At 38.4% G+C, this 14,490-nt stretch overlaps 1 protein-coding gene across 3 annotated transcripts in view; it reads right to left on the bottom strand.

The window, feature by feature from the left end:
• Positions 1–14,490, bottom strand: part of psd (pleckstrin and Sec7 domain containing) — a 128,872-nt gene that overhangs the window by 19,010 nt on the left and 95,372 nt on the right. For all 3 annotated transcript variants that reach the window (XM_008114227.3, XM_008114224.3, XM_008114225.3), the window contains one exon: positions 660–703. In XM_008114227.3, coding sequence (XP_008112434.2) covers positions 660–703 — 44 coding nt within the window. The remainder of the gene's footprint in view (positions 1–659; positions 704–14,490) is intronic.

Genomic DNA, 14,490 nt, shown 5'->3' on the forward strand with positions numbered 1-14,490 from the left:
GGGACCACTAGTCGGATATATAAAAACGGTGATTTCCAATCTTTTCCCAGATCTGTAATTAAACTATGCTTTACTACCGATTTTGAGATTGGTATTAGTATCCTGTTCTAATATATTGTATTAAAATAGAACTGTATTGTTTATCACAAACATCACCAGACTTTAACGTTTACTACCCCGATGTTGTGACGCAAGGAACATTTGATGAAATAAATACAAACAAGAAGCCACAATGTTTTCAAACAATAAGACAAATCTTAATTGTGTAACTACTAAAGGCAATCATTTACGTCATCATTCTATACCAATGGTGTCAAATCCAGGTGTTTTGGATATCAGCTTCCCGAAGCCCTGGCCAGCTTGTCCAACAGTAAGGAATTCTGAGAACTGAAGTCCAAAACATCTGGAGGACCAAAGACTGGACACCATTGCTCCAAACCTACTGCCTACAATTCATTCTTAAGGCTATTTCCCATTTTCCTACTCTGCTGAGCCAGTGGCACATCACATGCATTTTTATTGTAACACACTTTGAATATAAGAAGGTAGAATACCAATGATAAAAAGAAAACTAAAATAAAGAAATAACACTCAAAAAAGAGGATGAATTCGGGAGCTACTCAGAAAAGGGGAAGTAGAAATACATGCAGGGTACTCACATGGCCCACTGCAGTTTTTCATTCTTGATGGAGCTATATAGAGCCTGCAGAGATAAAAGAATGATTAGTGTTTTCAGACCGGCTGTGTAATTACAAAAACACAATATTTCAAGACATACTATTCCCTTTAGAGTAATCAAAATCTATTAGAGAAGAGGTAAACCCTGAATTTAATCCTCACCAGTAGGTTCTGTTGAAAGATAACATGGCACCTTCCCTTGTACAGGCTTCTTCAGATCAATAAAGCTATGTCTACACTGGCCCGGTGGTATCCACATCGACAAGGGATCAGGCCAAAATAGAACTGATCCGGCTGTTCAAACTGCTGCAAATTTCCAAAATACTGTCTCATGGAGCCAGCCATCCATAGCTACCTGCCTAGGCATTCAAAAAGGCCTGGTATAATCCTAAATATTTATTATTTCTGTTGTTGCTGTTTTTCTCCAGGGATTGACTAATTGCCTTTCCTTCTGGGTTGAGTGGAGAGGTATCAGATTACTCACGAATAAGCAAGTGAAGATAGTTTCTCCCTCCTTTGCTCCGTCTGCCTCCCATCTCACCCACTGCCACTGTCACTATTGCCTCTTCTACTAGTGAGGCTCTACACTTGCACTGCTCTTTCAGCTCCTTCTTTGATAGCGATGGTCCACCAATTCTCTCACACCAGAAGCAACTTGCAGTTTCTCAAGTCGCTCCTGACATGCAAAAAGAAAAAAACAACCCTCTCCTCTGGCTCCAGGGTGGCAGGATGGTCACAGCTAACCTAAGGATTAGCGGAGGCTGCATCTCATAGGAGAAGAGCAGTGTATCATTGTTTCCAGAACCAGAAAAGGAGCTGAAAGGAGTGTGAACATGAGACCTCACTGGCCAAAGAAGAAATGGTAGCAGTGGCCTGAAACAGAATTAAAACGAGAGATGAGAGGCGGCTTGGGCAAAACATAGGAGGAAGGGTGACCATTCACTGACTTTTTTGTGAGTAAATCACCACCACTAATTAGTAGACTTTTATATATTAATTAGATGAAGCATTTCATCTAGATTAATAAGTAAAACAAGTTGAGTTTTGATATGAAAATTCTGCATAATTTTCAATTTGCCCCCAAAATGCACTTTTTTCTGGTTGAAAGAAAAAGAACATTCACCAATGGCTTCAAAATATGTCCTAATTTGCACTCCCAGGCACATCTGTTTGGATGCTAATGACAGTTAAACTTTGTTCCCTTTCTAAACCCTCAATCCATCAAGCATATTCTTATTGAAGAACAATGGATCTGGATCCACAATGATTCTAGGACAAGTTGGCAAACTTAAGAAAATTTGCAAACTTGATGTGTGCAAAATTTGTTTTCAAATGTATTTCAAATTTAATTTTTTTCTGTATAGTTTAATAATTAGTAAAGTTCATAGAATATGGCAAGAAAAAAATGTTTTCATAGGTAAACATTACAGCCTGGCCATCTTTAAGGAGCATTTTGCAGTTCACATTCTTCTACAATGGAGTCCTTGTTCCATTCATTTCTTTCTGCCTTTTGCCACTTGCATATCTACCTTTCCGTAGCCTTTTTTCCTGTCTTTCCCCTCATCTTGTGCTGCCATGCCAACATTCTTGTGCACCTTTTCTCAACCGGCCACACTTCCTATCCCTCCTCCCTTCCCCATAGAGACTTTATGACATGTTTTCCTCCCTTCCTGCTGGACTTGAATCTCCTATCTCCCCACAGAGATCACCATCTAGTTGTCTGCCTGCTGCTAAGAACCAAGGATTGCACAAAACTATCGCTGGTGCTTCAAATAGAAGGCAGTTAACACAATAATGAAGGCAGGGAAAGTGGTAGCAGGGTCAGTAGTGATGGAGAGGAAAGATGGGATGTAAAAAAGGTGGCAAAAATGAGGTCGGACATTTTTGTAATTGTCCTTTATAATATCAAACTGGATTTTCCCCTGAACACCTAATAAAATGATATTGTTACATCAAAGAAGTCAAAAAAAGCAGCAAACTCCAGGGAATCTTAAATACTAATGTCTTTTACTCTGCTTTCTTGCTTCTCTCACCCTTCACTTTTACAGCTTCACTGTTTTCTGTAGCACTACAAACAGACTTCAGCTAGACCCCCTGAAAAAGTAGACTTTCCACTTGAGTTATAAAACTGGTCTCAGGAACTGAAAATCAGAATTAAGAGAAAGCAAATCAAAGATATGAGTCTTCACTCAGGTGCTCAAAGACAGGTTTTCTTCCTACAAAACTCTTGGACAAATCCATACAAGGAAAAGCCATCCAGAATTATGCTACATCATTTGTAATTGACAATTTCTCGGGGAATATGGGAAACACAATAGCAGTACATGTGATGAGCTGAGTGACAATCCTACTTCAGATGAGCTGTGTAAATGTGATGAGCTGAGTGACAATCCTACTTGTATTATTTCATTCTATTTATAGCCATCTGTCTATTTTTTTTTCTAAGATGACTTTCAAATGGTATCATATTTTTTTCCTTTTCTTCCTGCAAAAATACAGACTGCAGCAGATATTGTCTAGGATTTTATCCCTAAGGTCTTCCTAAGGAGCACAAACTGGAAACAAAAGAGTGCTGCTGCTGCTGCTGCTGCTGCTACTACTACTACTACTACTACTACTACTACTAATAATAATAATAATAAACTTTATTTTTATATCCCGCCCCATCTCCCCGAAGGGACTCGGGGCGGCTCACAACAGGACAAGCCTGAACAACTACACAGCATATTTGACAAAACTTAAAACATTTCAACGATACACAAAATAAAATAATGGACAATACATTAAAATCCAAGCAGATAAAATTAGAGCAATTAAAAGCAAACCAGCGGGGACAGGTTTCGTAAAGTGCTGTATCATGGTAATGAGTAACAGTGATAAAGTGCCATATATTATGTATCTTTAACAATTCTTTATCACACAAACAAGCTTCTTTCTCCCTTAGTTAGGACATGGCTATAGACTTGCTTAGTCCCGATTTAGGGCAAAATATAATACTGGATTATTCTCCCAACTTTTTATTTAAAATACTGTAATGTAGATTTGCTATGGCTGAAAATTGAGTACAATTGTTTTAATAGAACTGACTTGTTATACAAGATTTCACGGTGGATTAAAGATGTGCTCTTACGACCAGGGTTTATCTCAATTATTTAGGTTTTTTTTATACTGTATTAGATCAATCTAAATTTGGTATTAGGTATCGGGGGTTTCCTCTGTATTTTTCTGGCGGTATCCCATTCTAATTTTGAGATATGTTTGTTGGTTGCTATTTGTTTCTCTTTGTTTGTTGTTGTTTTTTTATTTTTATTTTTTTCATTGTATCTCTCTTGTTTCCACTACTTCCTGTGTTTGTTCTTTTCATTCACTACTATGTGCAAAACTCAATAAAAATATTATATATATAAAAAAAGAACTGACTTGTAAATAATTAGGGTAATATAGATATTACAGTGGGCTTTCAATATCCTCCACAGTTTGGTTCCAGGACCCCCTCTCTCCTCCCATGGATATTAAAGTCTGTGGATGCTCAAGTTCCATTATATACAAAGGTGTAGCAAAACAAAGTAAATTATATAAAATGACAGAAAAATTCAAACGAGTGTTGAAGAAGAACCTGAGGATTTGTGAAATGGCAGGAGGCCACAAAAGGATAAGCCGACACACCAGCAAAGTGCTTGGCACACAGCAAAGCCAAGGTTCGCTTTTGGGATTCTCCCCCCCCCCCCTCACACACACACAAACATTTTTGAGTGGTGGTTGGTTCAATCCACGGGGGCGAATCCATGGATATGGAGGACCAACTGCATATCTATTTCTCTCTGGCTGCAAACAAACCCCATGATACGCTTTCCCCACCTTCTGGACAGTAGAGGAAGCTGACAGTCAGGAATCCAATCAAAGAGACTGGAATTACAAGCAGCTGAGAGTAAATTGGAAAATGATGGCCATAAAAAAGAAAACATGGACATCTCTGCTTCAGTCAGGTAGGGCTTCCTCTTTCACATAGTAACAATAAGATTTTTGAAAGAAACAATCTCCAGAAGCTAGATATTTATTAAACATTGGTTATCATGGTCTCTAGAGGCCTGCATAATGACATTTTCAAGAAAGAAAATTGAGCATCACATCTTTTTACAAAAAAGAAAGGTTCTCAGTAGAGTCCAGAAGGAGGAGGACAGAAGAGGAAATTGTGGATCTCCCTAGATGCCAGGAACAACCGAGTGAAAGTGGAGTGGAGTTACAGCACTGTTTATTAATCTAAACTTCAATTAGAAACAGCCAGCACATCTGAGGTCCAGAAATTATCAATCAAAAGCAAAAAGAATGTATTTTTGCAGATGATATCTTGATTCCCCCTACAAAATCCCGAAGACTCCTTTCCCAGGGTGAATAAAGAAAAGTGAAAAAATACCCCAATTCACCAGCAGACTTAATGACAAAAAATGACAAATTTATGATGGATAGCTTTGGAATTTAGCTACCCATATATCACAATAACTTAAAATGATTCAATCAACTTGTCCTTAGATATTACAATCAAAGCACTAGTTGGATGGGATCTAAAACGTATACGTAAAATGGATGAATCTAGACATTAGGATCACTTCTCAAAGGACTTCACTTTGGGTTGCTATGAGTTTTCCGGGTTGTATGGCCATGTTCCAGAAGCATTCTCTCCTGATGTTTCACTCACAAGAGAGGATGCTTCTGGAACATGGCCACACAGCCTGGAAAACTCACAGCAACTCAGTGATTCCGTCCATGAAAGCCTCCAAAAAATTCATCTTTTTAATTAAAACCTCCAAATTAAATATTTTTAATAATTTTATTGAATTTTATTAACATTGGAAGAGTGAGAACAATTGATTATATAGAAAGTAGGAAATTAAAAATGAGAGAGTGGAGAAAGAGAAAGACGAAAGAAAAAAGAGAGAAGAAAAAAAACCCCCTATATATGTATATATAAAAAACACTATATATACACATATACATACACATATATATTAAAAAAGAAAAAAAATATAACATAATTTTTTGTTGACTTCCTTCTTTCTTTTGATAGTCTGAGAGTTCATTCTAGGTTTTACTGTTATTGTTTCTAGTCTTCTTCCCCTCTGTCATCCTCCTGAGAATATCATTTAAAATCAGGAACAAATGGAAATCAGTACTTGCCCCAGGCCACTCTTCTACTCAGCCTCTCCCACATATTTTATTGTATAACACAGATAATCCAGTTCTTTCTTGTACAGGTAAGTCCCCGAGTTACTAATATTATTTATTTATTTATTTATTTACAGTATTTATATTCCGCCCTTCTCACCCCGAAGGGGACTCAGAGCGGATCACATTACACATATAGGCAAAATTCAATGCCTTGACATAGAACAAAGACAAGACAAATGCAGGCTCCGAGCTGGCCTCGAACTCATGACCTCTTGGTCAGAGTGATTGGTCTCAGCTGGCTGCTCACCAGCTTGCGCCACAGCCCAATACCTGACTTACAAATGACTCACAGATAAGAACAGGTGTAAGAAAACAGGAAGTGAGAGAAATCTATCCCTTGGAAGGAGAAATAACTCCTGAAAGAGTTATCATGGGGAAAAGGTGTCTCAACTGAAGCTTTCTCACCAATCCTTGTTTTTACAAGCCTAAAGAACCTATCTTGTTCGGGACTGCCTGTATATGGAGATAAACAATCTACAACAACATCATTAACAATATTTGAAAAAGAAGTGTCATCAGTCTAGCAACATACACAAGGATCAGACCTCTCTGATTTACAGATGTCTAGGCAAATCCCTTCTGAACAAAACCCTGTGATTGGTTTGCCTTAGAACTGTCATGAATGGGAAACAACTCGAAAGCACACTAGAATGACAACAACAATAACAATCCAACATAATATGAATGGGGCAAGTCTCTAGAACCAACTGGGAGCTGGAATTGAATTTCAAAATATCAGAAAACGAATGGTATTATTTCTGGATCTTTGCTCCTTTCAAATGTAGGTCAGCCTATTTAAAGAAAATACCTTTAAGATTGTGCACAAACGGTAAAGTTAACACCATCAAATTAGCCAGATGGGCCAAAAATACTGTCTCTAATTGTATTGTTGAAGCCACAGGAAATAAGACAAAGGAGTCACCTAGAGGGAAAGTGTTTTTACATCAAGAGAACCACTGACGACATAGGAAAACTGATGAAGAAACACAACCTACAAGCAATCTACAGACCCACCAAGAAAATTAAAAAAATGCTATGGTCGGTAAAGGATAAAAAGGATCCTCTAACTATGAAGCTGTGAACAAGTCTACATAGGGACCACCAAACGCAGCACCCAGACATGAATCAAAGAACATGAAAGGCACTGCAGATGAATTCAACCAGAGAAGTCAGCCATAGCAGCATACTTGATGAACCAAGCAGAGCATTGAATATTATCTGAGAACAGATACATTCTCAACCACTCGGGCAGCCACCATGTCGGACCACACATAGAAGCCACTGAAATCCACAAGAACATGGACAATTTCAACAGAAAGGAAGAAACAATGAAAATGAACAAAATTTAGCTACCAGTATTGAAAAACAGTAGAATCAAGACAGTGACTAATGGACACCATCCAGACAGTAAGCAATCAAAGCCCATTATTTATACCCCGCCCTTCACACCCAGGAGGGAACTCAAGGTGGCCTTACAATAGGCAGCAATTCGATGCCATACACATATATTAAAATAAACAGTTAAGTTAAAATTTTAGGTGTGCGTGTGGGGGCTTGACCTCAGCTTCAGGAGTCAGATTTCCCTCGAATTAGCTTAGCCCAGGATAAAGCCACATTATGGCTTTGCCATAGGTTAATTCTCATCACCCTTATGTGGCACTTAGCTGTCACTGGGTGATCATTTTGAAGTGTAGATTGGTCGTAGGACACAGAGCAATGGGTAAGGACCATAGGAAAAGTGATCCCATCTAACATTAAGAACTTTGGGAAAGGAAAAGAAGTTTGACAGTAAATATGCTGCCTTGAATGTGAGGAGGAACTGAGGGGCCTTCTCACCAAGGTGAAATAAGAAAGCGCAAAAGCTGCAGTTAAACATAAAGAAAACCAAGATTATGGCAACCAGACTGATTGATAACTGGCAAATTGAGGGAGAAAACATGGAGGCAGTGACAGACTTTATATTTCTAGGCACAAAGATCACTGCAGATGCAGACTGTAGCCAGGAAATCAGAAGACGTTTACTTCTTGGGAGGAGAGCAAAGGCCAACCTTGACAAAACAGTGAAGAGCAGAGACATCACATTGGCAACGAAGGTCTGCATAGTTAAAGCAATGGTATTCCCCATAGTAACCAATGGATGCAAGAGCTGGACCATAAGGTAGGCTGAGCGAAGGAAGATAGATGCTTTTGAACTGTGGTGTTGAAGGAAAATCCTGAGAGTCCCTTAGACTGCAAGAAGATCCAACCAGTCCATACTCCAGGAAATAATGCCCGGTTGCTCACTGGAGGGAAGGATATTAGAGGCAACGATGAAGTAATTTGGCCACATCATGAGAAGACAGGAAAGCTTGGAAAAGATCACGATGCTGGGGAAGATGGAAGGAAAAAGGAAGAGAGGCCGACCAAGGTAAAGATGGATGGATGGTATCCTTGAAGTGAATGGCTTGACCTTGAAGGAACTGGGGGTGGTGACGGCCGACAGGGAGCTCTGGCGTGGACTGGTCCATGAGGTCACAAAAAGTCGGAAGCGACTAAACGAATAAACAACAACAAATGCTGCCTTGGAGTGTGGTGGAACTTCTTTCTCTGGATGTTTTTAGACAAAACCTGAGTGATCTGCTCTTGGAAGCGTTTTGATTTTGTATCCCTGCAGCATGATTTTCTTTAAACTGTTCTCTTTTGTGCATCTGCTTTTCTCTTCTCACTCTCATGTTGTTGTTGTTGTTTTTAAAAAATATATCCCTCAAAACCTGTGAAAATTGCTGGAGTTCATGATGCCTCTTGTGTGACACTTTTCTTTTTAAAATATAACACTTCGGTATTAGTAGTGTCAAATTCTTAACGTTTTGTCATGCTGTGTAGGCTTCTAAGTGTCATGTTACATGACACTGAGCAATAAAGCATGCATAGAAACCAAAAGATAATGTGCAGATATATTGCAGCATGAATTATAATTCCCCTGCCCCCAGAAATAATTATTATGGATGCTCATATTGTGTGAAACGTTCCCATGCACAGGATTCAATTTGTGAGAAAGTCCTGGACAACTGCTGCTTGATTCAATAGTTGTGGAATCCTGCAATGTTTATGTTGCCCCATCCAATGCTTCTTGTCCCCTCACACTTTGCTTTTTGACTATGTATGGGGCCATCTGCGGATCTGGAGTGATGCTGATGGTACTTGGCCCTTTTTCTCAGCATCTTCTGAGATAAACCAAAGCTTTGGTGATGCTTGATTTTTTGCAACTGGATGGGTGAGTGCAAAAAAGCCTGACTCCTTCTAAGAAGGAAGCATGTAGGTACTTTTAAAAGCCACAGGGACTATCTGAGCTGCATGTAAAAAGGCACAAATAATTGTATTTAATTTTTTATTGAATATGTGTGTAGGATATCACAATTCACAATCACGTCACTGAAAAATCAGAAGAAATAAACATGATTTTCCATTAAACTCTCCTGTTTTGGTATATCCTATTTTCTTGACCTTTCCAATTCCATACATATGTATTACATATCAATAAGTTTTACCCCCTCCCTTCCCCTCTCATCCCCCCACTCTCCGAGAACAGCTGCATCTCTATTTCTAATATTATTTTAACTGTCCCAAGGAGGGTGACTAAAATTAGGAGTATGGAGAACAAGCCCTGTGAGGAGCGGCTTAAAGAGTTGGACATGTTTAGCCTGCAGAAAAGAAGGCTGAGAGGAAACATGATGAGGGCCATGTATCAAGATGTGATACGCCCATTACAGCTGCTGCCTGCTAAGAATTTCTTCTTTAAAAACAGAAGTGTTAGAGCACCAAAGTTTTCAGCAACAGAAAATAAAACCTTGGGGTGCATCTATATTGCAGAATGAATCCACTTTAACTGCCTAGGTTCAATGCTATGGCGTCATGTGGGCTGTAGTTTTGCAAGGCCTTGAGCCTTCTTTGCCAAAGAGTTCAGATGCCTCACCAGACTACAAACCCCAGGATTACACAGCATTCAGCTATGACAAATTAGAGATGACGTCCCTCAAATATGAGCTCTGGGTGTTTCCAAAGCAGCTTCCCTTATAGTACTAAAATTACCCGTATTGCTCAAATTTTATGCACACCCTAATTTTGGCATGGTGATTTAACTTTACAAACTTTAGATTTGAGTAAATGCAGTATTTTCCTTTTCCTTTGACTCTATCAGTTTTCCATTTTGAATCCCAGTTCTCATTGGGACAACTATTTGTGTATTTCACTCTCCTTTCAAAAATACAGTCCTGAAGCATATAATCCACTAAGTATTCGAATCATTTTTAAATTTCCCATTTTCTTTATTCTTGGGAAGCTTTTATTATACGTTTTACAACATCAGTCCATTCTTTGTTGCTACCTTTAACTTCTATTTTCTGAGTAAAAAATTGTGTTTATTCAGTTCTACTTTTAGCCCTAAGATTTCTTCCATCTCTTACTCTTTATTTTATTATAGAATTTTTGTATCTTATCACAATACCACCACATATGCACAGAGATACCTGTCCCACCACATTTGTGCCAACATAATTTTAGATTTGGTGATACGCTCTAGTTGATTTGGGGTTCAGCATCATTCAATCAATATTTTCCATTGTGTTCCTTTCTTTAATCCTTATGTTTTTAATTTTTATTGTCTGGATCCAGTGTGCAATATCCTTCTCAATACTCTTTCCTCTTTCCAGACTTCGATCAGTGTTTGTTTCAAATTATATTGTTTTTCTACTATTTTCCTATATATGAAACCCACAAAACCTTTCTCCTTTTCAGTTTTCCATTTTAAAAATTGTTCTAAATCTGTATCTGAGCTATCTTTTCTTTTCCAGTCTATAATCTTCTGTTTCATTATATTCCATAAAAGCCAGTTACTTTGCTGCAGTTTTCTTTTAACACCCCTGAATCTTTAATTGGCACACAAACTGTATTAAATTGAAAAAAGAAAACAGAAAAGATAGGCACTGGATGAAAGCACGAAAATATAAAATGTGCTAGTAATCATCAACAGATCACAATGCAAGAAGTCATATGCTCAGACGCCAGTAAATCCGACTCCAGCTTCTAGCCTTGATATGTATAAGCCTCATCATGAATGTAAGATCAGTGACTAGTATCAGGCTAATTCTTTTCTTTAAAAGAGAGAAGCAGATTAGTTTATTCACACAGCATCAGAGTGAGGATCACACTAGATACTGAAAGGCTTGTCTACATAATTTCAGGCTGAATTCAAAATGCCTGTGATGACATTTAGGACTTCATCATATGGGTGAGAGGAAAGATAGTAAAGCTAAGGGATCCATCTTACACTACTCCTTCCCCAGCCATCTCATGTGCTTATCACATCTTTCCCGTCTTTTCCCCCATTCCCTGGCATTCTTCAGCCTGGAGTTGGGTAACACCTAACTCCTGAAGGTGGTCTACAGGCTCTGTTTCCGTGCATGTAGTTCCACTGGAAGTGCCCTTATGTTATCTGATGGCCTCTCTGGGACTCCTGAAGAATCTCTTATGAGGTCTTTAAAACCCCAAATGACTTGGGACCTGAGTGCTGGAAGGAGACCTCTCTTTATATAGATTCCTGCCCAAAGGTTGAAGTTGCTGGAGAGACTGGGGGAAGATGTGGAGACAGCCCTCTCACCAATTGCATCCTAACTAAGAAATGCTCCCTGCATGGAAAACCAATAGGTACCAGGACTGGTTTCATTTTCATCCCCAACAAAAACATGGCTATTTATGAAAGCCTGGGGGACTGTCTATGTACATGGTTTCAATCTGTCTAAACCTGTCAAATCTGTTTTTAATTTGCTTAATTAACAGATGTTTAAATTATTAAATTATTAACAATTTTAAAAACTTAGAAACTGTGTAATAAGCATTCTATACTACCCGCAGATACTGTAATACAGGATGGGATATAAATTGTGCAATTAATAAATACAGTAGAGTCTCACTTATCCAAGCTAAACGGGCTGGCAGAAGCTTGGATAAGCGAATATCTTGGATAATAAGGAGGGATTAAGGAAAAGCCTATTAAACATCAAATTAGGTTATGATTTTACAAATTATGCACCAAAACATCATGTTATACAACAAATTTGATAGAAAAAGTAGCTCAATACGCAGTAATGTTATGTTGTAATTAATGTATTTACGAATTTAGCACCAAAATATCATGATATGTTGAAAACATTGACTACAAAAATGGCTTGGATAATCCAGAAGCTTGGATAAGCGAGGCGTGGATAAGTGAGACTCTACTGTACCCCTAATAATTAACCCAACACATTTATACTTCCACCACAGGATTTCTTCATATGTACCTCAATAATCACATTTGCAAATTAAGGTCATGTTTACCTTCTAACGACGAACTACAAATCAAGACACACTAAAGGGAAGATGCACTTGTCCTTCTATGTCCGTGGATTCCCCATCCATGAATTCAACCCTCCATAGAAAATGTTCATTTTATCATTTATATAAGAGTTATCTCTTTACAATGCCATTGTGTACAATGGGACTTTAGTATCAATGGATGTTGGTATCCACAGGGGGAGTTGAGAGTGTGTTCTGGAATATAAATCTTGCTACTTGTAGAGCAATTCTACAAAAAAAACACGAGAAATATAACATCTAATTTGATCCTCTGGCACAAATTCTCCACTACTTCTGAGCATTTCCTTCACTACAACATCGTAAGTGAACAATGCTATGCTCCTTCGGAGAGAAAGATTAGCCTCACAGTACACTGAAAGGGAAGGTGGCATGCCTTCAAAGAATATTCTGCCCCAGCATGAGAGGAAAAGGTCAACCCCCATCACCATCGTAAAGATATACAGACATGAAAACGACCAGACAATTTTGCAGGGAACCATGTGTGATTTTGTTTCCCAAAGTGCAAAATTGCACATTTAGCAGAAGAAAAATTGGAAATTTTCAGGGCATCATGAACAGAATTATAATGAAATATTTTCTTATTTAGGACAAAAGCAATGCCTTTAAAAATTAGGTTTTACTCAGTCAGAATGCTAGGATCTGCACAGTATGGAGATGAGTATGCAAGGCAGTCAACCAAATTAAAGAATGATAGTATTTGTGCCTGTGGTAGCCATAAAACAATACAACAGAAAACACATTCCTGCATTTAAAGAGGAGCACAGCAGGCGGTCTTCATTGCCTATGATGATTATACATCAATATTTTCAGTATTGAATTAAATTTTATATACTAATATAAGCTGGCCTCATCCATAAGTTTATTGTATGAGATAGTTCCTGACCATGAAATTGCATGAGATCGTTCCTATTTATTACAAAGCATGTGGTTTCTGTTTTCATTTTTCTTCTACATTTCATATTGCAAAAGTCAAGGTAATAGGCAGCATGGGGTACAGCCTATCACTGCTCTCTCTTTAATAGAGGGGAATATTGATATTTTTTGTTTTTTGTAAGTATATCAAATACTATAACTTTCCATGCAACATTATGAATGAAACATTTTATTTTGTCAAAGCAGAAAAACAAATTCATGTTCACTATGAAAATAAACATGGCATATATTTAAAGTTTTCCCCAAATTGCTATCTCCTCTCTGAAAAATGCACGAAAAGTTGTTTTTTTAACAACTACACTCACTACACTCTGAGGCGTTCTATTCCACTGTCAAATAGCTCTTACCGCCAATGGCAGACTGGTCAGGGTGTCAGCTTTCCCAGTGGCAGGTAGGGTCCCTTAAACATTAGGCAATATGTAAAAAATGTTATAACCTTTTAGCTTGAAAATATAATAGAAGTATTATTACTGGGATAAGTGTATTATTACTGGGATAAGTCCCTGGGATAAGTGATCCATGTAGTGCCACCCCTAGTCTCTGGAGGACCAAAAAAACCCCAAACTTTTTCTATTTTCATATGCCATTCTTTCAAATATTTAAATATGGCTAGCATTTCATCTCTTAACCTTCTCTTCTCCAGGCTAAACATTAGTCTTCCTCATCAGATCTGTGAGACTCTTTGGAAAAACATTCCTGCCAGGTCTGGCTCTGTTACCATTAGTAAGAAGTTCCCTATCACCACTACATGTCTCTTCTGGGATTGGCAGGAGCCGTCCCATGTGCTGCATCGTCCAAGGTCATGAACATATTCTCTGAGGACTGATAGTGTTGCTCTTGTTCCTGTGTCTCATTATCACTGATAATGGAGAGAGTTTCAAGTTGATTCTGTAACTCCAAACTCTTTTGGTCTTTCTATTTCTGTGTCAGTGCTCCAAATGTCTGCCTCCTTGTGTTTGGGAACATACCTCCAACTCAGAGACATACTTTGTGTGTTTCTCATCCAAGAGAATCTACTCTGTTCCGTCCAAGAAAACTTCATGTTGAAGAATGGATACATAGGCCTCAGGTTGCTGGATTTTCTCTTCCAAGGGGGCCACTAATTTGAACTTGCTAAGGTGTAACTACCCACATCCTCTGGCACAGCCATTGCAGATAATTGTAGCAGCTCCCTAATGATCCATATTCATCAGTCTTATGTAGGCACTGAAACACAGAAGACTGATATATACCTCACAACCTCTGAGGATGCCTGCCGTA

This window comes from Anolis carolinensis, chromosome 3 (assembly GCF_035594765.1).
Source record: "Anolis carolinensis isolate JA03-04 chromosome 3, rAnoCar3.1.pri, whole genome shotgun sequence".
Lineage (NCBI taxonomy): Eukaryota > Metazoa > Chordata > Lepidosauria > Squamata > Dactyloidae > Anolis > Anolis carolinensis.